The sequence below is a fragment of the Diorhabda carinulata genome, chromosome 1 (assembly GCF_026250575.1).
Source record: "Diorhabda carinulata isolate Delta chromosome 1, icDioCari1.1, whole genome shotgun sequence".
Classification (NCBI taxonomy): Eukaryota; Metazoa; Arthropoda; class Insecta; order Coleoptera; family Chrysomelidae; genus Diorhabda; species Diorhabda carinulata.
Window position 1 is genome coordinate 26,231,178 of NC_079460.1, and position 25,669 is coordinate 26,256,846.

Sequence of the window (25,669 nt, forward strand, 5' to 3'; positions counted from 1 at the left end):
AAAAAGAGATCAAGAAGGAAATACACAGAAACATAAAGCTCCACTTGTAGCTCGTGCGGTTTATGCAAAAGAAAATATTGGATTTTGAGAAAACATGGGCTCCTGTTTCTAGACTTTCCACATTTAGAACTCTCCTTGCAATTATAAACCATAAAAATCTCTTTGTGCAACAAATGGACGTCAAATCGGCTTTCTTATTGAATGAAGGATTAAACCAAAATTAAGTTTAGTATGTGAATTCAACAAACAATTATATTGATTAATACAAGCCCCATATCCTTGAGCAGAGAATTTGATGACTATATTATTATTGCCAATAACAATGAAACTGATGTGTGAAATTCAAAAGAAACACTGGAAATGCAAGATCTAGAAAATTTGAGTTGACCGGAATTAATGTTGAAATTTTAAGAGAAGACATTCATTTAAATCAAAGGCCCTATCTTGAAAATGTTTCAATTACATTTACAATGCAAGATTGTAATCGTACCAGAATTCCTATGAGTATTAAAATTGCATTGACATCTTTCATGTCATTTTTAATTATCTTATGCTAAAGAATTATCACTTTATATTTCGTTAAAAATAAAATATAATCTCTCATCTCTGCCTTTTTCAACAATAACAACATAATTTATACTTCCTTGATAGATAATTATAATATTATTGAATTATTCAAGTTGATAGACCTTCAAATAATAAATTAACCTCTAATTGTAATCATAGTTGTTGTAAGTTGAGTAGTATTCTTATGTCATAACAAAACCTATATAAAAAAATATATTTGTCTTGTCCTATCTTGAAGAAACAGTCAAGATCTCTTAGTAAAAATTATGATTAAAAGAAATGACACTAGTTTTATGAGTTCAAAGAAAAGATTTATCATAAGTTTTGTTCAATATGTAAAACTATTAGTAATAAGAGTTACATATTTAGAATTTAGGTTGTAGACATTTAGTTATTAGAATAAATATGAACTGATATCAAATACTATAGATGAATTAAAATTTGTATATGTATGAAACGAACTATTGAAATACTAAACAATTAATTAATTGCCTAATAATTGAAATCTTGAGAGAGATGACAAATTAAAAACTGTCAAAGTTCTTAAGGCTAAAAAGAAAAACAAGTTATGCAACCCTACAATAAGTTAATCTTAAGGCCTGATTACACAGATTTTAGCGTATACTAACACCCTCTGCGCCCTCTTCTTCTTTAAAATATTGTTGAGTGTGAGCAGGCTTCACACAAAGTGGCAGCAATTCAAGCAATAAAGACGAAACAAGTCACTTTCACAATACTGAAACTGTCGCTACAGCGAAAGTGCCAAGTGCCAGTCAATTTTGTGAAAAAATGACCATAGATTTACAAAAATCAATCTCATACTAAATGGTACCCTAGTTCATTATGAAATATTTTTTCCAAACAGAAAGTTTTCACGAAGTCCTCATATTGTAAGCTTAAGGCGCTCAAGATGCGCGCTCCATTTATACTTTTGGCGTCGCATTACTTTTTTTACATTATAGAAATGGGGTCTTGGGTGTCAACCCATTATTTTATGACATTTACTTCAATGTACACACCATATTTTTTGAGTACACAGAGGTTTCAAATAATAGATTTTCATGTAAAAATAAAATGTATAATTAACAAAAATACAGCCATGAACTTATGAAACAATTTTTGCCATCTTCTAAGTTATTATTTACCATAAACTCTTATTTAAAATTCATTCTATATTTCTTTACATTTGTAATGTCAATAGTCAAAAATCATTAAATGTATCACAAGATGTACTTATGTCAAAAACTCATTGGTTTCTTTTAATATCAAAGTATTCAAATCCAATCAACTTGCTAGTGTTTCAGGATCATGATCAGAAATCAGATACAAGAATTGAAAAGCAATTGCTAATAAAGATATTCCTAGTAGATCTCCTGTCGATGTTAAATAAGGTATTGCTGAGTTGTCAGGGTCTATTTTTCTTCTCCACATCCAATGAATCATTATATACGCTATGTACAGTAATGTTGCCACTTGCATAATAGCAGCACATAAATAAACCATGACAAACCACGAACTGAGGGACGTGTCACCGTTTTTAATATAATCAATTGTGTAAATGAAAATTAGGTGACCTGGTATGACCATTGCCATAAGAACTCTTGTAGTTCTTGAATGTGTTCCCTTTCCACAGAAACAAGTAAGAGGTGATATGAATATAACAGCGTCCTCATCTAAGTTATTATCTGACGCCAGTATTCCAAGTTCTGCTTGTTTATGAAGAGCTGTTGATATTCTGCTAGCTTGAACAGCCACTAAATTACCACCTACACCATTTATTACTGGTTGGAAGACTGCAATACTTTCAAATCTTGAAACCATGAAATCCAGAATTAGACCTCCTATTGAACTAATCATCATGGCACCCATAACTGGCGTCCATCCATTATACAAAACATCCCTCGTTTGTAAATTTCGTTTGGCTATCCAAACCCATAATGGTATTGCCAAAATGTATGCTGCTATTATCACTGGAGCTAACCAATCCTGAGTACCTAATATAATAAAATTATTATTAGAAATGTCTTCAATAAATATTGTTATTGTAGTAAACATTTTTTATGAATGTAGATATTACAACATTACTATCATCAGACGTTAAAATATATCCATTAGATAAGAAGATAAGAATTTTTCAAATTTTTGTATGTGGAGTGATTAATTTTTCTGTGAGCTGTGATTATGGGGAATATTTTGAATTTTTATCAGCAATATTGAGGTACTTATAGATTATGTAATCAGAGAAATTGTGTAATATTTAAAAATATTTTACCTATTGATTCATATAATAATGTAGCCACCCATGACAACAATGTGAGTGAAGTAATATCTCCTAAGCTGGCTGCTATTGGAGTTGCCACGTTATCAGGATTGATGTGGCAGTATCTAGAAAGAACTATAACTCCTGCTGTGATGAGTCCCAATACAAAACTTGCTATTGAGACTGTTACTAAACTACTGGCACATAATAAATAAACATGGTCCAGTTCAACTTCGTTACTCTTTATTCCACCCATTACTACAGCAACTAGGGCACCCAGAAAACCAACAACTATCGCTTGACACTGAAATAAAATACATAAAATTAAAGAAGAGATAAATAATTCTACCCAAAGGGCAATTGAAAGTTATGAAAATATAATGGATGCTCTTTATTATCTCATCTCAGCATTTACATCTAGGATCAGTCTTATATATTTTACTGAAATCCTTTCACCATGACAGGTACTTTTTGATTGTGTTTTGTGTTTACCAATTTTAAGATTCTTTGTAGCATTACTTTAAGCATTTGGCCTGCTATATTTTCCTTTGGTTGATTTATAAGACTGGGGTTATTTAAGTAGGCTGAAGAATTCCTCTCAGTTATCCTACAACGAGAATAGCTTTTTGCATATTCTTGTAGTTCCACCATCCTTTCCTAACTGTTTGGATGATTGCTATTTTAAATATTCTTGCATATAGTTCTTAATATTATTGTCCTTCCTAGTATGAAATCACTAATGGTATTGTGGGTTGAGGACTCAAAAAAAATCTTAGATGATATCCCAAAATTTCAACAGTAAAAGCAAAAATATATTAGGAGAAGGAGAGCAATCTGAGACTTTGTTGTACCGGCACATTTCTATGTGTCTATAAATAAGAAGTAAAGATTATACAGATTCTTAACTTTGATTCTTAAGTATGAAATAAAAAATTACCTGTATCAACGTTAAATTTCCTACGATAATATTTAATTTTTGTTTAGCTGTATCCATGTGACCTAAATTAGCTTGTGTTGAAAGACGTGATGCTAACGTCATTTCTAAATTACCTTTCAGTCCTAAAAGAGCAGGAATTAATATAACTAGTTCCGTTATTTCTTCAAATACTGGCCAGTGCTGTAACAACAAAGTAAATTAATTATGTACTAGTTAATCCCTTCAATTTTTTAATTAATATTTACTAAAATATTTATAAAAAATTTACTGGTTCGTCATTAGTTAAAATTTGTCAAGTTAGTGCAATTGTTTGGTTATAGTATCGCCAACGAGATGTAAATTTAATCTAGTATACAGTTACACGGCTCTAGTTGTTAGAGAATAATGGATGAAAAAAATTATGTTGTCGATTAAATATTTCTTTTTTCATCAAAAAATATACGTGTACGAAAGAATAGCAAGCAAAAAGCGGGGATGTATCCACAGAATACTTGATGAATAGATGTACACCACGATTGTAAAGCCATAGGTAATGAAAGAAAGAATTACAAATTCTTATTCTCGTGCCAAAAATGCCCCTTCTAGAACTCCCAAAAAGAATTGGAAATACTCTCAATCAAAAATCATACAAAAACATGGTATACTTATACTTCCAAAATCGCAACAGTAACGGAGATACGTGTATATGGGCTATAAACCAATACTCCTCATCCAATCATCTTCCAAGCGGAAGTTGTAGCTATTGAACGTTGTGCACAAACAATTTGGAACTACCGGAACGACCGAGGTTGAAAGTGAAGAACCAAACTTCTTGCAGCCATCTAAATGATTTATTCATCAAAGCTCTGGGACTGTATGAACACAAAACACGCACAGTCAACTAAAAACGAAAGTCATCCTACAAACGCTATTTGAGGCAATTAAAAAATATATACAAGATATTTTCCATCTACATGAGACAAAGTATGGAACATAGATTCGCACCCACATTTTTTTTAAGAGCTGTTTAAGAGATCCTGAACATAACACAACAAATCTAAACCTTCCGGCTTAGCAGTTATAATAAAGATGTTTTTTGTGAATATGATCAAGAATCAAATGGAAGAAGTTTACCAAAAAATCAATGAATATTTCCTGTCTTTTATAGGCGACCAGCAAACAATGGTCGAGAATAAAGTTCATGAACTGCACTAAGTAGTAAAAATCTGTAATTGTACCTCCGTCAATATAAGTGAAATAAATTTTGCAAAAAGTTGCTTCATTAGCTAAATCTAGGACTTATTGAGTGATATGTACTATACTAACTTGAATTTTATCTAATACTAATCCAGCAAAAACCATTCCAAACCCAGCTATCAGGAAAGGAATAAAAACTTGTATAGCAATAGATAAATAAGTTTCTTGAATTTGTTCTTCATGCTCTTCGAAAACCTTCATTTCTACAACAACGTCGGGAAGTCGTCCATTGTCATTTTCGCTATTTTCTTGGGAGTTGACTAAAGTTATATCCGTGTCTAGTGTGAAATTTGCTTCCAAGGCACTTGAAGGGCTGGGTGTTTCTGTAAGAAGAGAGACAGTATGGCATTTCTTTGAACTTGTCTGTTGAACATGGTTGATACTGCCCATGGCGTCTGTTCCATAGTTTTCTTTTCTGAAAAAAATTGGTATTATTGATATATTCAACTAACACATTCTGTAATTTCTTGTTTGTAACATTATACATACATGTATAAGCTGTATCAAATGTCATTTGATAGTTCTATTTTTTTAAGCACTTAAATATAGGGTGAGGATTTTTTCATAATCTACTAGTACATTTTTCATTTAGAATACTATTCAAATAGTAGTATGATATGACTATTAAATTATATAATACCTAATTATTGTGAGCTTAATTTTAAATTAATAATGATCATGAGAAAGGTGAAGATAAATCATTACATACATGGTACTTTATAACAATGATTCAAATTGGCCGTTCCACATTTATATTAAATTGATGATTATGAATACACTGGTATTCAACCTAACACAACATTATTATTCTATTTTTGTATCTTGTTGCATGGGATCTTACAAATAAACATTATCTGAATATAACTATAGCCTTCCTATATTATTAAAATTTTGTTTTTTCAGTGTAGATACAGTATTAATGCATATCTGTCGTACTTTAAGTAATGAAAAATCATTGTCTGTTCCGTTTTTATTTCTGGTTGATTTAGTAAAATATTACTGGTATAATACTGTTATTATAACTAAGCTAAAATACGTTTTACATACCCACATTTATTGCCTTCCGCCATTATCTACTAAATGTACGAATAACAATAATTTTTAGGGAAGTTCTATTATTTATTTTGACCTTGCAAGGATAATAATGGACTATGAGATTCGTGGACTATACTTAACTTAAATTGAATAATTATTTTAAAAAACTTGAAACATTGTAAATTTATTTTTTCAGTGATTCAATACATAAAATTATTTTCATTCAGTTATATTAACTGTATTATCGTATTTTTTTCTTGAGCTATAAAGACGACAAGGTTTGTGTATAGCAACAAATTCTTCACTACATACTTAAATATAACTGATATATATCAAATTTGTATCCAGGGCAAATCGAAACTCGAAGTGCTTATAAATGTTAAGCGTTTTCTAACGTCAAATTCAAATAAAAGAAAGTGCCTATGTGAAATATCTTCAAAACATTTTCATTCGTTTGAGAAGTCTATCCATGTCCTATGTATGGAATATGATATAGTTTGAGTTGGATCATTGGCATGGCATGGCATGGCACGCAAAATTGAGTGCCTCGAATTCTGCTACATACTCTTTCTGAAAACGACTATATTTTCAGTACATCTTCCGTTTTATCGACATATGAGTGTTATTTTATTATATACTCAATTATTGGACAAAAATTTATTCACCACGCTGCTAATAATTTTCTCGATAGGACGCTTTATACGTCCATGATTATTTAGCAAAGCAAACTGAATAAGTGAAAGCTAATTTGAAAGATGTAGCATTAAAAATATAGCTATTATCAACTGTCCAGAAAACTTTTTTTTAATCCAGATACCTTAAACAAGGCATCAATCAATTTAATAATAGACAATAATATACACTTGAAATTTACAACTTTTATATTGTTGAAGATGTTTACAGGTCATATGAAAAAAATAAGCTTGCTTTTAGTTCAACTCAGTGTATAATTCTATTTTTAGCCATCCGTATATCTAGCCCTTTAATGCAATAGTCAATTTTGTTATTCGGTCATTATTTAGATTAATTTAGTGATGAAGATATATGACAGGGACTATATTGTTAGCGGGAAATCTCCATTGCGTATAACAAATAAAATGTGTACCTATACGATGGAAGCATAAAATTTTCATTTTTATTTGATAAAGTAGCTCTTTGTTATCATCGATTAAAATTTAAATACAAATGTATCATTATGCTCTCTATATCGTTTACAGTTATAGAATTGAAAGTACATGAGCTTTCTAAAATCTAGAATAAAGAAAGAATATACAATACATCATATACGTAATGATCTTTTGGGTGTATTATACTGCAAATGTTATTGGAATATTTTTTTGTTATTTTTGCATAATTTTAAAAAACATTGAACAAATTATCGGTTTTTATTTTTGATTTAGAGCCATACACACATTCTTTTATTTTATTCTCCAATGTTATTGAGAGGACCTAGTAATCATGGAAATGACTGGTTGTTTTACATTAACAGATGTAGCACAAAAATAAGGCGTTTATTCACTATGCCGAAATTTTGTCTGTAGCACAATGGAAGATAGGCCATTTCAAGAGTGGAATAATTCTGCCTTTAGAGGTAAAACTTGAAAGTTTCAGAATTTAGTAAGGGCCTGGTTCCGCTGAAATACCCATGAAAATCATCCAAATTTTTGATCACAATAACATCGTGATTTCAACAAAACTTCTAAATAGAATTTTTAATTATGGCGAAATTCCAGATGAATGCTTGGGATCTTTCTTTCTACCCATAACTAAATAATATAATCCTAAGCCCTGCAGTAATTACAGGAGATTATATAAAACCGCTCAAATTTCTCAAGAGGTAAAACCATTAATAGTGTAACAGATGGCATTATTAACTGAACAATTAAAAAAACGGATTGAAATTCGATTTGTGTCCCCATTTAGTCCTTTCACACCTAATACCAAGTGACTACTGAAAACAGGCATAGAACTATAATAATATTATGGAATATATATATATATATATATATATATATATATATATATATATATATATATATATATATATAAACGACCATGAAAGAATAATATAAAATCAAAATAACACAAAAATACTTTTGACATGAGGACTTTTCGGACACTACGATCGGGTTAACCTGAATCTTCGGAAACTAACCCGGATTACCTACATTGTTGTTCAGAAACTAATCGATCTGGTCGTAGTCATATGATATTGATCTTATTTACCCTAATAGAACTGGAAAGACCCTGGCAGATTAATTATTGATTTTATATCAAAATCGGACATGGTTAGCTTTGTTTTTATTTGTACCACCAAAAAAATACTATCAAATCATCTACTCTGCCCAAAAAAAGCGAAGAAAATAAAATCCTAACAGATCTAATGGTATGAAACAAAACACATTAGTCAAAAGATTTTACTTGAGCTGGGGTCAAGATAAAGATAAGAAAAGAATAAACAGTCTGTTATTTCAACTCACTTTTAATAGCTTTGGTTAATAATTTACTAATATAGTATATTTGTTAAGAATAAAAATAATAAAGTAATGAACTATCACTAATGGTTCAGTCACCATTCATAGCATCAGGAGTTCAATGGCAACTATAGAGAAATGCTATGAACTTACCATTTGCTACCAAACATATCATGCAATATTAATATTAAACATTAGGGTTGAAAACTATAACCACATTCACACAACTTTAGTTGCCATGATTTAGGTAGTGTCTGAAAACATTTGCAAACATCAGCAACAATACAAAAAGATAATCAAAACTTCGCTTACTCTTTGTTTATTCTTAAGTATTCAATGAGACTGCTGAAAGTAGGTATTTAATTTTGATATTTTATTCATAAGGTTTTTTTTCATTACAATCTAATTTTGTTCTGGTAGGATTATAATTTTTAGAACGCTGGTTACTTCTGTTTTCTCCACTCTACCTGAGGGTGCAAATTGGTTAATGAAAATTTAGATAGTTCAAATGAAACCAAATGAGTGTGTAATTTTTATTCAAATTGAATTAATTTTCTGGTGGAATCAGGTGGAATGAAGCTATTTAATCCTTGATTAAATGTAAAGCTTCCATTTTCTGCCAGAAGTATAGGTTTTCTAAGAGCACAGTTTTTTCTTAGTTTCTTCACTTCACTCAAATGATTTAGTAGTATAAACAAAAACGAAGCTAACCATGAGCGAATTTTCTATAAAATCAGTAATTATTCTGCCTAGGTCTTTCCGATCTAATAGACCAGTGCAATTAGCTGACAGGTTGTTTCATTTTTATATGGTTCTTAATTTTGAAAATTATTCATTGTCCTTTAATGGCTGTCTACTATTAATTCTCATGAACAGCATATTGATAGGTAACTGAGGTTTGCATACTTTTTGGCATTTCAGCATAAAAGTAGCTTATTAGTATTAAACTTTGGAGCAAAATCCTTGAGAGTGGATAAATCATTGATAACTGCTCAATAACAATAAACAAATTGAATCTATTATACAACTAAAGGAATAGTTAAGGCCCAAAAAAGTAATAAAAATTAAGATCTTGTAGATCATGTTTTAAATTTGAAATGACCACTGACTTTGTGATCAAAATCTGGTTCCGGTTTAGGATCCACAATCAGCTGATAAATGATCTACCTTACCTCAGCTTATAGTTTCAGAAAAGTCCTATGATGGGTAATGGCACCGAATAGCGGGCGAGATTTTTATGTAGTGTCCACTATAATAGTAAAATGTTAGAAAACAGAGAACTATACACTCATATGCTACCTATAAGGGAAATGAAAATACTTCAAAAACATTACCGTGCCAATAAACTGAATTATAAAAATCAAGAATAGGGATGTAAAATAGAAATATAAGTTAAGCCCTCTTATTTTATAAATAATAATGGATCTAAGTAATGAAAACTTACTTTTAAAAATAAATAATATAACACTGGTATAAAATTCGATTTTTCGTATATAATAACAGTTAAAATAAGCTATGATTCCTCATCTAGGAATCTATGTATAGTTCTAGGTTAAATCATTCTTGTTATATTAAAATCAATTTGATTAAAATATACATTTCTTTAAGTGAAAGCCAACAAACTGTGAAAAATGCCCGTTTTAAAATGTTTTATTTATATTAGAAAGCAATTTAAACCTAATAGCACATGTTAAATAGGAGGAGTGCAAACAATATTTGCGTTAATGAATATAATAAAAGAACTTACCATGTGAAATGATGTTTGAATTGAAATTTGTAAAATGTTTTACGTATTATACCTTTAAATATACTAGGCCTAAGTAGCCCTAACACACTTTAACTTGACTACATTCTGTGTAATACTGTTGCCATTGTAGAAATATTGATTTTGTCTGGTCGGTCCTTCAAGATTTTCAAACACTAGATACATGGCAACCATACTTGCGCGAAAGAAAAAGACTTCTTATAAATTAACAGTTATTAAATATATGTTAGGTACAAATTACACTGAAATATCATGTTTATCATATCATGAAATATAAAAGTTGTAAAAAATTTGTCAGTTGACAATTTGTGGCATAATATTTGCATATATTTTTCTGAAAATATTTCACTCAATTAGCCAATTTTCAATATGATAATACAATCGTTTACTTACAATTTATATTAAATAATTTTGGTTTTATTGTCTATTTAATAAAATGGAAAGACTTATTTAAAAATTATGTAGCTGATATCTGACACATCTAAATTCAATCATTTCATATGCATATGGGATTTAATTGAAACTTCTGGTTGCTTATAAAATTTTGTTCTATTGTATTTTGTTTACAAAACTTTGTAAAAAGGAATTAAAAAAAGTGCTATCGATTGCAAAAAAGTTGTCACGATATATTTATCTAACAGATAAACAGACTAAAGGCCCGTTTACACGAGTTTAGTGAGCAAGTATTTAGTTAAGTGTTTAATTAATTTTAAGCCGTGTGAACAGACAGTTTAGTGTTTAGTACCTTAATACATAGAATAATTTGACACTAGCAACAAATAAATCCTTGTTTATGTAGGGAAAAATAATAAAATTGAAAAAAATATTGTGAATTAATTGTACTCAAAACATACAATTATACAATTATGTCGAATATATATATATATATATATATATATATATATATATATATATATATATATATATATATATATATATAACCCTCCAAAAATAATTTAGTGATAGAGTCAAACCAAGTCGTGTTATTCCATCCTGGTTCTGAGAGCTAAAGTATACCTAAGTTTGCGAAAATTTTGTTCAGTAACATAACTACCTGCTTCGTTACAAAAAATTACCTATACTCCAAATCACAATTTACCGCATTTTTGCAGTGGTGCAGGTTCGGAATACTACAAAACCTGAATCTTATATGGATGCAATTCAAAATCTTTGTTATACTCAAGCAATCTTATTAACTTGTGACTTCAACGTAGAACATCATGTGGTTGATACCAGTCGACGTTATATTTATAAACAGAAATTTACATAATACGTATATAAAATTCCAAAATTTTGTGATGAACTCATTACAAGTTTATATCTTATTCTTTTATAATTGTTTGAAATGAAAAATTGACTCTTGAGAGCTAAAGACGAAAAAGACAAGTAAGAAAATAGTAGTGTGAAAACTTGGCAGTCTAGATAGACAAGAACAAAATATTGAGTAGCCACTTAAATAAGATTCAGATCATATGTACGGATACAATTTTTTAATAAATATAACGTGGTCGTTTAACATTTGAAATATAATTATCAAAAAGCAAATATGGAGAGAATAAAGTTATTCCAAAGTTTCAAATACAAATCTGTAGGTATATCGTATTGAGACAGAATATCTTATTACACAGTGAGCAATCATATAGATTCTACCTATGCTATTATTCTATACTTTTTAATAGAATTACATGTTAAGTTTAAGACTATTAAGAATATTAAGCAATATTATTTAAGAATTGATATATACATGCTGTTGTATTTCATTTGTTGTACGATTATTCATTTTGTATGAAATTATTATAATTTGTTTTTCCAAGAATAATTAAACTCACCCTGTGGTCATCTGCATAATTGTTGGTTCCAGTTTTCGTAATTAATAGAGAAAACATTTTCAAACATAATTCCAGTGTTTATGCATTTAAAACATTTACACTCACTCAATATAACGAAAACTAGAATTATGTAAGTGTCGTTAGAAAAAAATGAGTAAGAAGTAAGATTGAATAATAGGAAAAAGAATGACACCTTTTCAATGATATGTCTTACTTCAAACTGCTTTATGCGCAATTGTTCGGCAATAGCTCCAGTTATTATGGTTATTATACTATTACGCCCTCAGTAACGTTTAAATGCGTAAAAATGGCCCCTGAATTTGCTATTAGCAAAAGCCTTGGTTCACAATTTCCCATTGGTGTCCGAATACACTGATCTTAGCGCGTATAGTTCCTTCATCAATTCATAGTATAGGTCGGTAAACATTTATTATTAGTCTAATTTTAATTGTGTTCTCTTTTATTTCAAACCTTGTTCGACTTAGAACTGTTTATTATGACATAATGCTTGCTGTTTAATATTTTAATGAACTTAAATAAAAATAATTTGCTGAAATGTTAAATATTAAGATATAGAATACGAATAGATTTGATCTAAAATATTCGCATAACTTTTTTCTAAACCTATATCATGAATAAAGTAACTATAAAATCATGAGAGCTATATTTGTTTTATTTTTAGGTGCAAAATAATAATAAAATATTCAAATATAATTTCCATATACCTATTTACATTGTGGATCAACCATAGTAAATCATAAATTAAATCGCCTTGATTTTAGACCTTTTCTTATTGAAAATTAGTTTTTTAAAGACAGCTGAAAATTTGACGTCGTGTATATATTATTTTGTTAGATCTTTTTATGTTTTCCAAGATGATATATCTTAATTTTAGGTCTCTTTAGATACAAAATATTTTGATAAAGGCTGAAACAGGTCGAAACGTCAAATTTTTATCTGTTATTCTGAACTGCTTTTCTATCAAAAGAGATTTAAACTCAAGATAAATCATCACGAAATATATAAATATAATCCGAATATAATCCTATTCCGTGGTCTCAATCTGCCTACTCCACTGGTGAGCTAGCCGTTTGGACCTTGTAATAAATGTTATTGTTGGCCGGAGTGGTATTGGAAAGAAGTGGATGCAGAAGGTGTTTCCAGTTGACGGTAATTTCTGGCTATCGTTCCTTGTGTTAAGACATTTTGGACGTTTCTCTATTTCGAATGCTTCTCGAATAATCCTGGACTTGAACGAGCGAAGTGGGGCGATAGTTTTGGTTCTATTGTGTGTCTGGTATAGACACAATATTGGGCTAGAGAAGATATCGGAATTACTAACAGACAATTATTTACTTCCCACGCGCGCAGAAGAAGACAAAATCCGCAATAGGTTTCGTATAATTATAAGGTCCAGGCGGCTAGCACACCAGTTAGCTTAAGACCAGCAGTGATTGTGTTAGTGTCAATGGTGTTCTCGATGGAAAAAATATATTTTTTATTTCTGTATTAATCATTCTATAATTTTTTTCAGCTTTTAATTTCTTCGCCAAAACTTCAAGGAGTAGGCAAATTGAGACCACGGAATCGAATCACTTCTTACAAATGAACAAATAATCACCCTATCCCCTCGCTTGTCTTGATAATGGTTTCAAAGTGAGATCCAAAATGTCGAGAATATTCTATATATATATATATATATATATATATATATATATATATATATATATATATATATATATATATATATATATATATATAGATTAATACGCAGTCTTGCTAACTAGTTTTTGAGTGTTTTGGAACACCAATGGGCTCTTCAGTATCCCCTATGCAAGCAGATTATGTAATAGATTATATTTTGGATTTTGCAATATCTGTTTTGCTCTTCAAACCTTTATTCATTAAAAAGAACGGAGATGATATAATTTATCCCTTTCATATGATGATATTTACAATTCAAAAGTTTCGAACCTCATATACAATTCATTATAGAAAGAACAATGAAATTTTCATTGACCGGTATACGAAATCTATAATTTATATCAATTATTATCTATATCACCCATGTAACACATAAAAAATAAAGTCCTCAAAATTTCTAATCAAATATATCACGAAAAGAACCTGGAAATACTTTACAAACTTTCTCATGAAAACTCATATCCTTCATATCTTTTATTAGTATATAGTAATAATTGTCTAAATTTCCATTACGTTTGAAAACACAATAATGTTCGTTCCGCCACTTAAAGAACATAATCACTTTAAAAATAATTCATCATTTTTTAAAGTAGGAAACTAGTTGAATAACTCATTGTATATAATTATAGATGTGATGATAATGATTTAGAGCTTTATGCGCTATATATAAATCTTTTGAAAAAACATTGATTATATAACCATTGAAATTGCCATTATAATAGCAATTTATAAAAGTATGAGTACCTTCCGAACTTTCATAATATCTGTAAAAGAAACTTCAACGTATTAAAATTTGCCAATTGAAATATATAACTCACCACACTTTCTATCACGTCTGCTAACATTGGCTTACTTGTTCATTTACTGGAAAATTTTAAATTAAAAGTAAGTCGATATCACTGCAAAGTTACGCTTAGACTATAGAATTATCATGTTTTCCTAGTAATACTTCTCCTTCTCCTTAAATAGTCTATTTTTTAAAATGAGGTCAGTTTTTGAAATAACCATGATTGTGCCATAAAACTTTCAAATCTTACATAATCCTTCTCATAGGTCATACTAATTTCTTATCAAAAAATATTAGGGGTATTGAGAATATTGAGAATAATTCAGCACATTTCAATTCTCAATAAATTTCAGTTTTCCTTAATTGCATGAAACATACGCAAATTCTACCATTACATCATATTGTTATTTAAAAATAGTAGTAATTCTTGGAAGTGTTGTGAGGGCAAATTTGAATAAAAAGAAAATAATTTAGATGAATTCATTCACGTTTATTATTTAAATGTGATTATATATCAAACTTATAGTTATATCTTTTGTTACCCATGTGAATCATGCAATTTCTGATTCTTTGTTGAACTTTTATAATTTCTGGATGCGGTGATCTAGTATATTCAAATAAAATATTCAATCCTTGTAAAAACTTCTCCATCGCACTCTTCAATTGTTCTGAACAAAACAGATTCTCAGCTTCCGGTAGAATTGTATCTAATACCTAAAATAAACTTACATAAATGTTGAAAACATCCATTTGAAAAAAACTTTTCTTGAACTAACTTCTAGGAAAGTCTACTTATTCATTAATTTTGTTTCTCTACTTTCTAGAATTTTTGTGAACTACGTTTGGTTACATAAATGAGTTCGTTTAGCGCAGTTTAGTTTAGTTTATAATAAATAGTGATAGTGAACAGAACGAAATAGAAAATTAATTCCATTAAATTATATAAGTTAGTTAAGTGTTAGTGATATGTTAATTATTATAAGTTAGTTAAGTGTATTGTACAGTGTAGCTATTATTCCCAACAAACTTATTAGGAATATCTCTGACCTAGAATTCGATTACATTATATTTATTCTATTTTTGGTAATATATTGATTAGTCTTGATGTTTTTAATAAAAAAAGTAGCTAGTCTATTGGATTTTTATAAAAAAAATATATTTAAATAACGCTCAGGACGGGGTATATTACAGCTTCTAGGAAAAAATATAACGAAAGTGGTCCAGAGAAACACGTGGAAATTATTTTCAGAATAATCTATCACTAGTGGTCATATTTGAAAATATAACTTTTTTTTAAATTTACCTAAGTAAGTGGCACTTCATATGCGATAATCAAATTTTTCATCAAATTCTGTGCAGTTCTCATTTCACAAGTTTTAGTAGAAGCATAAAAGTTTTAGTAGTTGTTTTAAAGCTAAACTAAATTAACATTAAAATAGCGAACACCGTAAGTTACTGTCCCGAAATATCTTATGAAATGTGTAAACGGCGAGAATATTTTTTTTCAAACGTCTATTAGGCTAGTTCGCCCAAACGGAAATTGAAAATTTATCATGGATGGAAAGTTCTTACATTTGCCTACATGCAGTAATTTAAACTGTTTTCATAAGAATCTTATGCCGTTAGATGGTGTTAGATGGTGTTATGCTCTATTTACGAGGTTGCTACTATTTGGGGTAGTAGCAACCCTCGTATAAGAGTCTAATAACTGCAGTAATTAAATAATAACTTCAACACGATAAGTTTTTTTTGACTAATGTCTGAAAGTCATAGCTCACTTGTTTTCAACAGGCAGTTTATTTAACATCATATCATAAACATAGCGTTTTGTTTTCAATCATTAATAATTAATAATAAAAATTTCCACCATTCGCATATTTGTTAAGATATCTCGGGACAGAAAAAAGATATCATATTATTAATATGCTCTACAGGCCATGTAGGCCTAGGGCAAGCATGAAAATACTACATAGTTATATATATTATATATCAAAGTCCTCTATTTTGCATTTTCAACTCAATATTTCTCCATTCCTTCTTATTCACAGCCTTTTCTCTCCAATTCCGAACATAATTATTTTTTAAGTCTTCCATTACACAATCATACCATCTCTTCCTTGGTCGCCCCTTTTTCTTTTACCCTATTGGTCTTCTTTGCAGTATTAATTTTGGCATCCGTTCTCTATTCTCTCTCTCAACATATCCCAACCATCTCACTCTCTGTCCCTTAAACGAGCTTATTGTAGCTTCTCCGTAAATTTCCTCCAATTCTTTATTAGTTCCTCTCCTCCAGTCATCTTCTGTGTATACTCCTCGGTAGATTCCTCTTAGTATCTTCCTCTCCCAACTTTTCAACATGGCTGCTTCGTCTCCCTTTTTTAATATCCATGTCTCACATGCGTATGTTCTAATGTTCTAATTCTTCCAATCCCTTGTCTTCTATTACTACTCCTAGATTCACAAAGTTGGAAACTCTTTCGAAATTGTACTCTTTGTATCTGGTTGTCCTAAAGGACAAGTAATCTTCTATTTCTCTCTGTGTATCTCCCATGATCATATATTTTGACTTCTCTTGATTTATTTCTAGTCCAAAATTTCTGGCTTCCTCTTCCAATTTTATTACTGCTTTCTTTAGGTGCTTCTTGAATTTTGCTATCAACGCTACGTCATCTGCGAAAGCTGGACATTGGCATTTGTTATTAAAGATTGTCCCATCGGTTTTTAATTTAGAATTTTGGACAATTACTTCTAAACCATATTAAATAATATAGTGGAGAGTGAGTCACCTTGTCTGAGTCCTCTTTTTATATGAAATTCTTCAGACTTATACCCTTTCCATATCACTTCATTTTTTGTTTTATCTAAGGTTAGTCTAACTAATCTTATTATTATTTTTTCCAGTACGCCTAATCTGCTTAGTGCTGCGTACATGTTGGTCCTATTTATTTTGTCATATGCCTGTTTAAAATCTATAAGCAAGGAATAAAGTGGTACCTTGTATTTATAGCAGGTAGTTTGTAATTCTTTTAGGGAGAACATCTGGTCCGTTGTTGACCAATTAGCTCTAAAGCCTGTTTGATATTTCCCTAGTATTTTCTCGGCATATTCTTCTAGTCTGCTCTTTATTATTTTCGTTAGCACTTTATAACAAGTATCTAACAATGCAATTCCTCTATAGCTTTCGCAAAGCAGTTTATCACCTTTTTCTGGAATCGGACATATTAGTGCTTTCCTCTATTCTTGGGATATGCTCTTCTTCCCATACTGTTTGGATTCATTCGTATAACTCTCTCTGCAACTCCTACGTATTTTAACATTTCAGTTATAATTTCACTTTCCCCTGATTTCTTGTTATTTTTTTGTTCTGATATTATGGATTTTACTTCTTCTTCACTTGGTACTTCTACTTTCTTTAGATCACTTTTTGTTGGATATAATGTGACATCAAGAAAATTGATTCTATTATTTTGCTCAACCTCGATTGTGAAAAGTTTTTCATGATAAGAATTGAATTTTTTACTTATGTTTTGAATTTGATTCTTTGGTACGGCAGTAATGCAATCATCTACATATCGGAAAAAAATGGAATATTTATATCAAGTTTGCTTATGACCGTTTCCTCATAAGAATGAAAAAGCTATAAATGATAAATCTTAATAATTTAAGTAAAATTAATAGCTCTATTTTGTATATTCTAATAAATTTAATTGATTACCGCTATATATTTGAGATGTGGGAACCAAAGAAAAAATTAATTCTTTCTTATTGAAAAAAAGTTCTAAGTTGATTTTATCCTTATTTTGATATTCATGATGAAGGTGATCTATAATATGATCATATAAATAAACAAATTGTCATTGTCAATATCATATTTTGATAAAGACTTAAAGAAAAGTCGAAACGTCAAAAATTATCTTTCTTTTAAAAACTATAAAAAAAACTAATTTTAAAACAGAAGAGACCTAAAATCAAGAACATTTAGATGCGTTAATATATCAAAAGGTCTAAGAAATAAGAAATTGAAGAAATATATATATATATATATATATATATATATATATATATATATATATATATATATATCTTTTCTTTTTATTTGTGTAGTTCTTACTACCTTGTTCTTTTCACAAGCGAAGTTTATCAGTCTTTGTCCATTGTCATTTGTTTCTTGGTGTTTGCTGTGTTTACCTATTATTGGAGTATATATTTTCTTTTCCGATCTTTGCATTTCCGTCTCCTATTACTATTTTGATATCATGTTTAGGTAAATTTTCATATTAGTAGCCCAGCTGTTCATAGAACTCATCCTTTACTTCTTCTTCTTTTTCTTCGGAGAGAGCATGTATATTATTAATGCTTATATTTCTGTTCTTTCCTTTGAGTCTCAGGGTGCAGAGTCTTTCAGAAATCGGTTTAAATGCTAATATATATTTTTTCCATTTGTTATTTAGAATAAAGCCCGTCCCCAATATTCTGTCCTATCTCCACTTTTCCAAAAAACCACATCCTTCATTTCCGATATTTTCGATCCAACAATTGTTTCGTTTCCTGCAAAGCTATAATATCTACGTTATACCTTTTTATTTCTTTCATCAGTATCTTTTTTCCTTCTTCATAGAAAGTGCATCTTACATTCCATGTGACGATATTAAACATGTCTTTGACTTTTGTTTTGCTTTTTATTTTAGAGATTTTGTTTCTTTTTTCCTTGTTACTTTCAAAATTTTGTATATATTTGTTGTTTCTTAGCTTTTCCGTTTTCGTTGCCAGGTCGCATCTTATATTTTCCAAAATTCCGTTGTTTTTATTCCATTGGCGTTCCTCGTCTTCTATTATAAGCTTGCTGAATTTAACTTTCATCATCTTTCCTTTGCTTCTTTCTTCCTCTGCCCTTTCTTTAATTTTTTTTTTCATTTCTCTTTCTCGTGTCGTTAGTTCATGGTTGATGAAAACAAATAAAATTGAACAGGATCTGACTCTTATCTCGGTCTAGGCTTGATATCGCAGACTTATTAGTTTAGCTGTTTTTTAAATTCAATTCATTTTTATTGTTTACCATAAATATTTAGAATTGCCTTTGCTTTTTCACTTGTTTTTCATTTCAGAATCTCTTATTCACTTTGATTTTTCACTGCACCAAGCTTATCTACTGTTAGAATTGCTATCCGAGTTTTTTTATGATTTATTTTTTACTGCAACTGCTAAACTGAACAAAATCATAGGTGATCACATTTGTTAGGATATCTCGGGACAATAAAAAAGATATCGACCTACTTAAACTTTTATGCTTCTATTTAAATATGTCAAAAGAAATCACAATATCTAAAATATATGAAACAATGCCATCTAGCATTCACGTTGCTAATTACATTAACTAGAATTAATATATTTTATATAATTTGACAAAAGCTCTTTTAAACAACATCAAGTACATAAAAATTGGTCAGGCAGAACCAGATTACAAGCATTTTGTCATAACAAGGTTCCCACGCTCCCCCACCCTCTTTTGTTTTATTTTTACCCTGAAGCTGTAATATAATCCGTTTCTGAGATATGATCGATAGCCTTTCTTAGTTGCCAACCTGGTATATAGTTCATTGTCAAATTGTAACAATGCTGCTCATTTGCTGAATTGGCATAAAGAAAACAAAAATCAACTATTTAAATACGGCAATATAAAAGTTCGTCTACCCAACTATAATCATCAATAACTATGTCAATAGAAAGAACTTACGTACCATGAGACCTTTTAAATTGGACATGATACTATTAACTTTATGACAGTACTCGCAGGTGAAAAAAGGATTATCTTCCAATTTCGTAGTATGCACGTAATGACATTTCTCAGTTTTACAGGGAATTCTTATTTGTTTGTCGGTCATTTCATCAAATTTTGGCCACATCTCTACACACGGTATACATAGACATTCAAACCAGTAATTATTTTTAAGAGTAACTTGTCTTTCTCGTAATGGCGTTGTTGTATAGAGTGGTCCATAATTTTCATAAATTATATCTCCCTTTTTAACGGGTTTTATAGTTCTAACCACCATTTTGCTTTTTATATTGTACCTAAAAAGAAAAGGATTTCATTTGAATATAGTCTTTATTTGAACAGTATAAACTAATCACGCTATTTTCACTTAACCTAATTTCAAGTTATTCACTAAGGTTCCATTTCAACTCGACACTGACCAACTATTTTTTGCATAACTCAATATTTTATGTTTCTCTTTAAATGTTTTATCTCAATGGCATTTACAAATATCCAATGCTTCTAGAATTTTTCTTAGAAACGTCAGATATTTTTTAATTCATCACATTAAAAACATTGCAGCAAGTATCGCATCTTCAACTGACTTCAATAACATTATAAATGACATACTGTAAATTTCGTATACAGTTTAATGCATCAGAATAATATAAATTTATTACTTCCTCACCTGACTATGCTAGGGTCACAAGAGTGATTAAAGAGTGCTAATGTTGGATAAATAGCTGCTCCGATACTAGCATTTTCATACTTATTCATCACATCTTGAATCACTGAAGAGTTTGGTAAATTCCTGAGCTCTGACACTTCGTGGGCATTGAACTGTAGAATCTGCAAATGTCTAAGAATCAGACTTCCAAAATAAATCTCTTCTTCTCTTAAAACTTTATCGTCAGTTTTAAATGGAAAATATCTTCCCAATTTTAAAAGTCTCAATAAATATATACTCATACAACTGAAATGAATAAGTTCCTCTTTATTTCGTAAATGCTCGTTTCTACATAAGAAGAAAACGTTATCATAATCATCATATCTATAAATCTTTTTCTTGATAGCTGTTTTCTGGCAATTATCGTTCAGGTAGTCTTTGAGCCTATTCTTCTTGTCATTGAAATAAGAATAATGCTTTTGAGTAATTATTCTCAGAGCTAAAAAGCAGTTAACCGAAGCACCAGATTTGAAAAGTGATTCCTGAAATGGACATTCTACTTTATGGTAACCTCTGTTAGCCAATCTTTCACAAATTGTACTACAAAAAATGACATTGGCACACGTTGAACAAGCTATTGGTTGTTCTACAGAGAGAAAGCAGTTCTGACAGTTAGTTAGAGCATGTTCTGTATCTACTACTGCACCATGTGCGTTTTCTTCAAGAATAATAGTTCCCGTTTCTATATCTCCATTAGCTACAGCGTACCTTCCTTGATAACTATCACGTTCAAAGCTTATATTTGGATGAGCAGCTATATATTCTTTACTACCTTCAAAAATTTCTGGATCTTCGGCAATCACTAGTTCATGCTTTGATACCAACGTTAATTTGGTCTGTTTTGTTTTTTCTATTTCTTGTGTTATGGTTCTTATAGATTTTTTATCAAGTTTACTAAATTTTAAGCTTTTTAAGGCTTCATCACAAGCTTCTGACGCTAAATTTTCATTTTTTAAAGCATGATAACACTTCGCCTTCCTTATCCATACTTTATAGTTCAAATGAGCTGGATAGTTACCTATTTCTACTAGATAATCAATGTCATTGAGAACCTTTTTATATTCATTCAACGCAAAGAATGTTGCGCTTCGGTTAGAAATCAAAATAGTAAGAAGTTCTCGGGATTCAACTAGAATAGACAAAACAATATTAAGTTTGGTTACAAGTAAAAAGTTATTTATTAAATTCAATTCAAATTTATACTGTGAAATTTTATTGATTGAATTATGAATTACTCCGAATTTTTATATGTTTTGAAGTTTATAGGTTAGATAAGGTGAATTGGTTATTGATGACTTTGATTTCAATTTTTCTTAGAATTTAATTTTTAAAAATTTGGAAGGTGTGCATATGATTACACTAATGTTATTTAAATCAGTTTTTTTATTAATACAATGATCATTTTAATAAATATATGTTGTTTCTATTGTATTTACTATTTTTAATATATATTATGGTCCTAAATATAATTTAAAAATATGAATATTGTATATATAAAGAGATTGAATAATTGAAAATTGCTCTTATTGATTAAGAATCGTGGTAAAGATGTGAAGAATTGAACTCATATTTTAATAATTTCTAAAACAAAAATTCATATAATTATAGATTTTTTTGATTTCTTTCATTTTTAAAATTGAAACCCGTTGAATTTAAAGTTTAGAAGTAACTGATTTTATATATGGCAATGAAGAAACTATAAATTCGAAAGCTATTATCGTTATATATATTATCCTAAAATGCAAGGATCATGTCGAAATCAATTTTAGTATATAGAATTCGTTATATCTACATTCTTTTTAATGAAGAATAACTTAAGAGCAATACAGATATAGCAAAATCCAAAATATAATCCATGGCATATTTGCTAGTATAGAAGATATTAAAGAGCCCATAGGTATTCCAAGGATTTGTTGGTGATTTTGATTATAAGAAAAATATAATCTATTATAAATTTATTATTTTTGTTATTAATGATATGCATTCTAACAGAAAAATTAATTAAACGTTATTGAATTTCGACTTAAATGTTTGATAACATATTTATCATTAAATGAAAGATTATTTCGTTGTAAATAAATCGTTTCTTTGGTATTTCATTTCTGGTAATTTATATCTTGAGTTATCAGGCTAGGATGTTTCTATTTTGAAAATAAATTCTATGTTTGTGTAAGGCTGTTGATACATTTTTAGTTTATTTGTGACGGTTTATTACATTTTCTAAATATTGTCATTGTAATGTGAGTTTTTGGACACTTTAAACGTAGTAAGGATTATATAACATTTGTTTCTTTTGTATTCTTAGTTTTGTTTTCGAATATAGTAAATAACGGAGATAACGTCTTCCCGAAAAACCATAATTGAAATCTAACAGAAGAGTAGCACTAGACAGGAAAGAATGACAATTTTTAATCGATATATTTCATTGTTCTATTATCTTAATCCCATCTTACGGCAGTGTACATTTTTTAGTTTCTGCTTTATTCACTTTAGTGTACTAGACTCCGTTACTCAGGTATTTGTAAAAACTATCTGATTGTTTAAAGTGGATAAAAAAAATCGAGTCCAAAAATATCATGAAATTATTGTATGTAATATGAAATTTCAAATTAATCCGACGTTTTGAATATCTAAAGCATGTGAACATACCATTTAACAATTGATTGAAGATAATACCATGATCTATGAGTAATTATATAATAATAATATTAAACTTAAATAGGAAAAACGTGAGTGGTAGTGGTATGAGCATAATATTACAAAAGAAATAACAATTATAAAACATTCTGCGTAAAATTAATGCTCAGTGTCGGTAGAACAAATGCTCAGTACATTAGGTTAGGAATAGAATCTGAATAGAAAATCAAAGGCAACTTGAATTCCGGTTCAAACTGTATAACGAAAAGATATCTATACTACTAATTTATTTTTTATTTCATTTTTGTTTTATGTTTATATTGCTTATAAAATTTTAGTTTGAACTACGTAACAAAACTTATGTATCTACAATACTTGTTGTATTGCTTCTAACAAAATTTCAAATAAGTGCAGAAATATAAAGTTGGTGTTTCGCCCTATACTGCTTCCTTATATTTTGAAAATGTTACTTTCAATTTCAATATATTGTTATATTCTAGCATACTATCTGAACCTCTTGACATGAACCAGCTCAGTCTTATGTGATTAAAATTCAAATTATACATTTAAAAGACACACCATTTAAATGTGGCCCGGAAACAAATTTCGAAAGCGAAAATTACAAAATGAGGTAAATACCTGAGTTTTGTGGACACTTTATAATACCATCATTGTAACACTTTAAAGCATTGATGTAGTCTTTCTTCGCAAAATAAGAATTTCCTTCAATTTTTCTCTCCAATGAATTTTTTAAGGTTTTGCCATTAAGTTCTAATATGATAATCGGTATACTTGTAGCAGCTTCATATAAAAGCTTGATTCGAGAATATTCATCTTTGGTTTTCTTGAATCTTTCAATGCATTCTTCGGATAATTGACTTATTGCCTTCTCACAATAATTTTGTAATAAAGTGTAGTTTTTGATATGAACATCGCTCATATTGTTTTAAATCACCTATTTACAGTACATTCTCGTCTCAATCAATCTCGTATAAATATAACACAGCTACTGAATCTATTTTTATAAATTCTAGTCCTCATTTCAAAACCTCTCCACTAATTGTTATACGGTATGTCTTTTAGACAATAAAATCTAAATATAATGTATAGGGTATAGTATAACATATGAATGAAAGTAACATTTTGAATGTGATAAAAATTTCAGTTTAAATGTGGGCTTCATCCTAAATTTATCTGTAATCATATATTTTTTAAAAATAATTTCTTACATATATTTAAGCTTCCAGATATTACAGGGCATTAGGTCTCACTAGGCGAGAATTGTTTAACCAAACCACTATTTTATTCAATCTCAATCAATATTGAGTGTATATTATATACAATTGACTACGAGCTAATACGAATAATATCATTTGTGGGAAGAATTACAGCGAGAACAGTTAAGTATTGTGCTGTTAATTATGTAGAAAACATGTTCCCATTCTGCATAAAAATTTCTTATGACATCATAACCAATTTATAAAGAATAGGATAGTAGATTAACCTTATGAGGATATCATTTGACGAGGTGGACGCCACCAATAGATGGCAGTTGGCGTCCACAGCACGTCTTTTTTTACTCTACGTCGTAGCTTGAATTACGTGTTTTCTTAGCTTTGGTTGCCAAATTATCCCAATAACAGATGGCGTCAAAACTATTTAAAATATTATATTCAACCCTTAAGCTTAGAAGCCACCTTTATAGTAAAGACGAACAGAATAGAATAAAACATTTTTGAAAATCTTTCAAACTTATACATAAACACAACTAACCGAATACAAAGGACTGAACTTTAATATTTCACAAAAATTGAAATAGTATTTTTTGTTATTTTTTTGTTTATGAACTAAGCACATAATAATAAGGTAGATAGTCTGTGTGTTTATAACTGGAAATTATCCTGTCAATGAGGCAAAAATTTCACCTGTTCAAATGTATATAGACTGTTTTTTTAT

General features: G+C 29.4%; 2 protein-coding genes across 4 annotated transcripts; both read right to left on the reverse strand.

Annotated features, from left to right (window-relative positions):
* Positions 1 to 1,623: 1,623 nt before the first annotated feature.
* LOC130902788 (solute carrier family 41 member 1-like) lies at positions 1,624 to 12,350 on the reverse strand. 3 transcript variants are annotated; one of them, XM_057815146.1, is made up of 5 exons: positions 12,104 to 12,350; positions 5,070 to 5,415; positions 3,765 to 3,944; positions 2,840 to 3,131; positions 1,624 to 2,561 (listed from the first exon to the last, which is right to left on the reverse strand). In XM_057815146.1, the coding sequence occupies exons 1-5, from the start codon at positions 12,118 to 12,120 to the stop codon at positions 1,852 to 1,854; spliced, it is 1,545 nt and encodes a 514-aa protein (XP_057671129.1). In that variant the 5' UTR covers positions 12,121 to 12,350; the 3' UTR covers positions 1,624 to 1,851. The 3 variants fall into 3 exon arrangements, with proteins under 3 accessions (XP_057671129.1, XP_057671190.1, XP_057671155.1); XM_057815207.1 differs by lacking the exon at positions 12,104 to 12,350 and adding an exon at positions 10,668 to 10,801; XM_057815172.1 differs by lacking the exon at positions 12,104 to 12,350 and adding an exon at positions 10,257 to 10,458.
* Positions 12,351 to 15,063: 2,713 nt separating this feature from the next.
* On the reverse strand, positions 15,064 to 24,724 carry LOC130902721 (SET and MYND domain-containing protein DDB_G0273589). The gene is made up of 4 exons (XM_057815013.1): positions 24,353 to 24,724; positions 21,038 to 22,205; positions 20,333 to 20,666; positions 15,064 to 15,308 (listed from the first exon to the last, which is right to left on the reverse strand). Exons 1-4 carry the CDS (start codon positions 24,651 to 24,653, stop codon positions 15,102 to 15,104), a joined length of 2,010 nt encoding a protein of 669 aa, XP_057670996.1. The 5' UTR covers positions 24,654 to 24,724; the 3' UTR covers positions 15,064 to 15,101.
* Between the last annotated feature and the right edge of the window lie 945 nt (positions 24,725 to 25,669).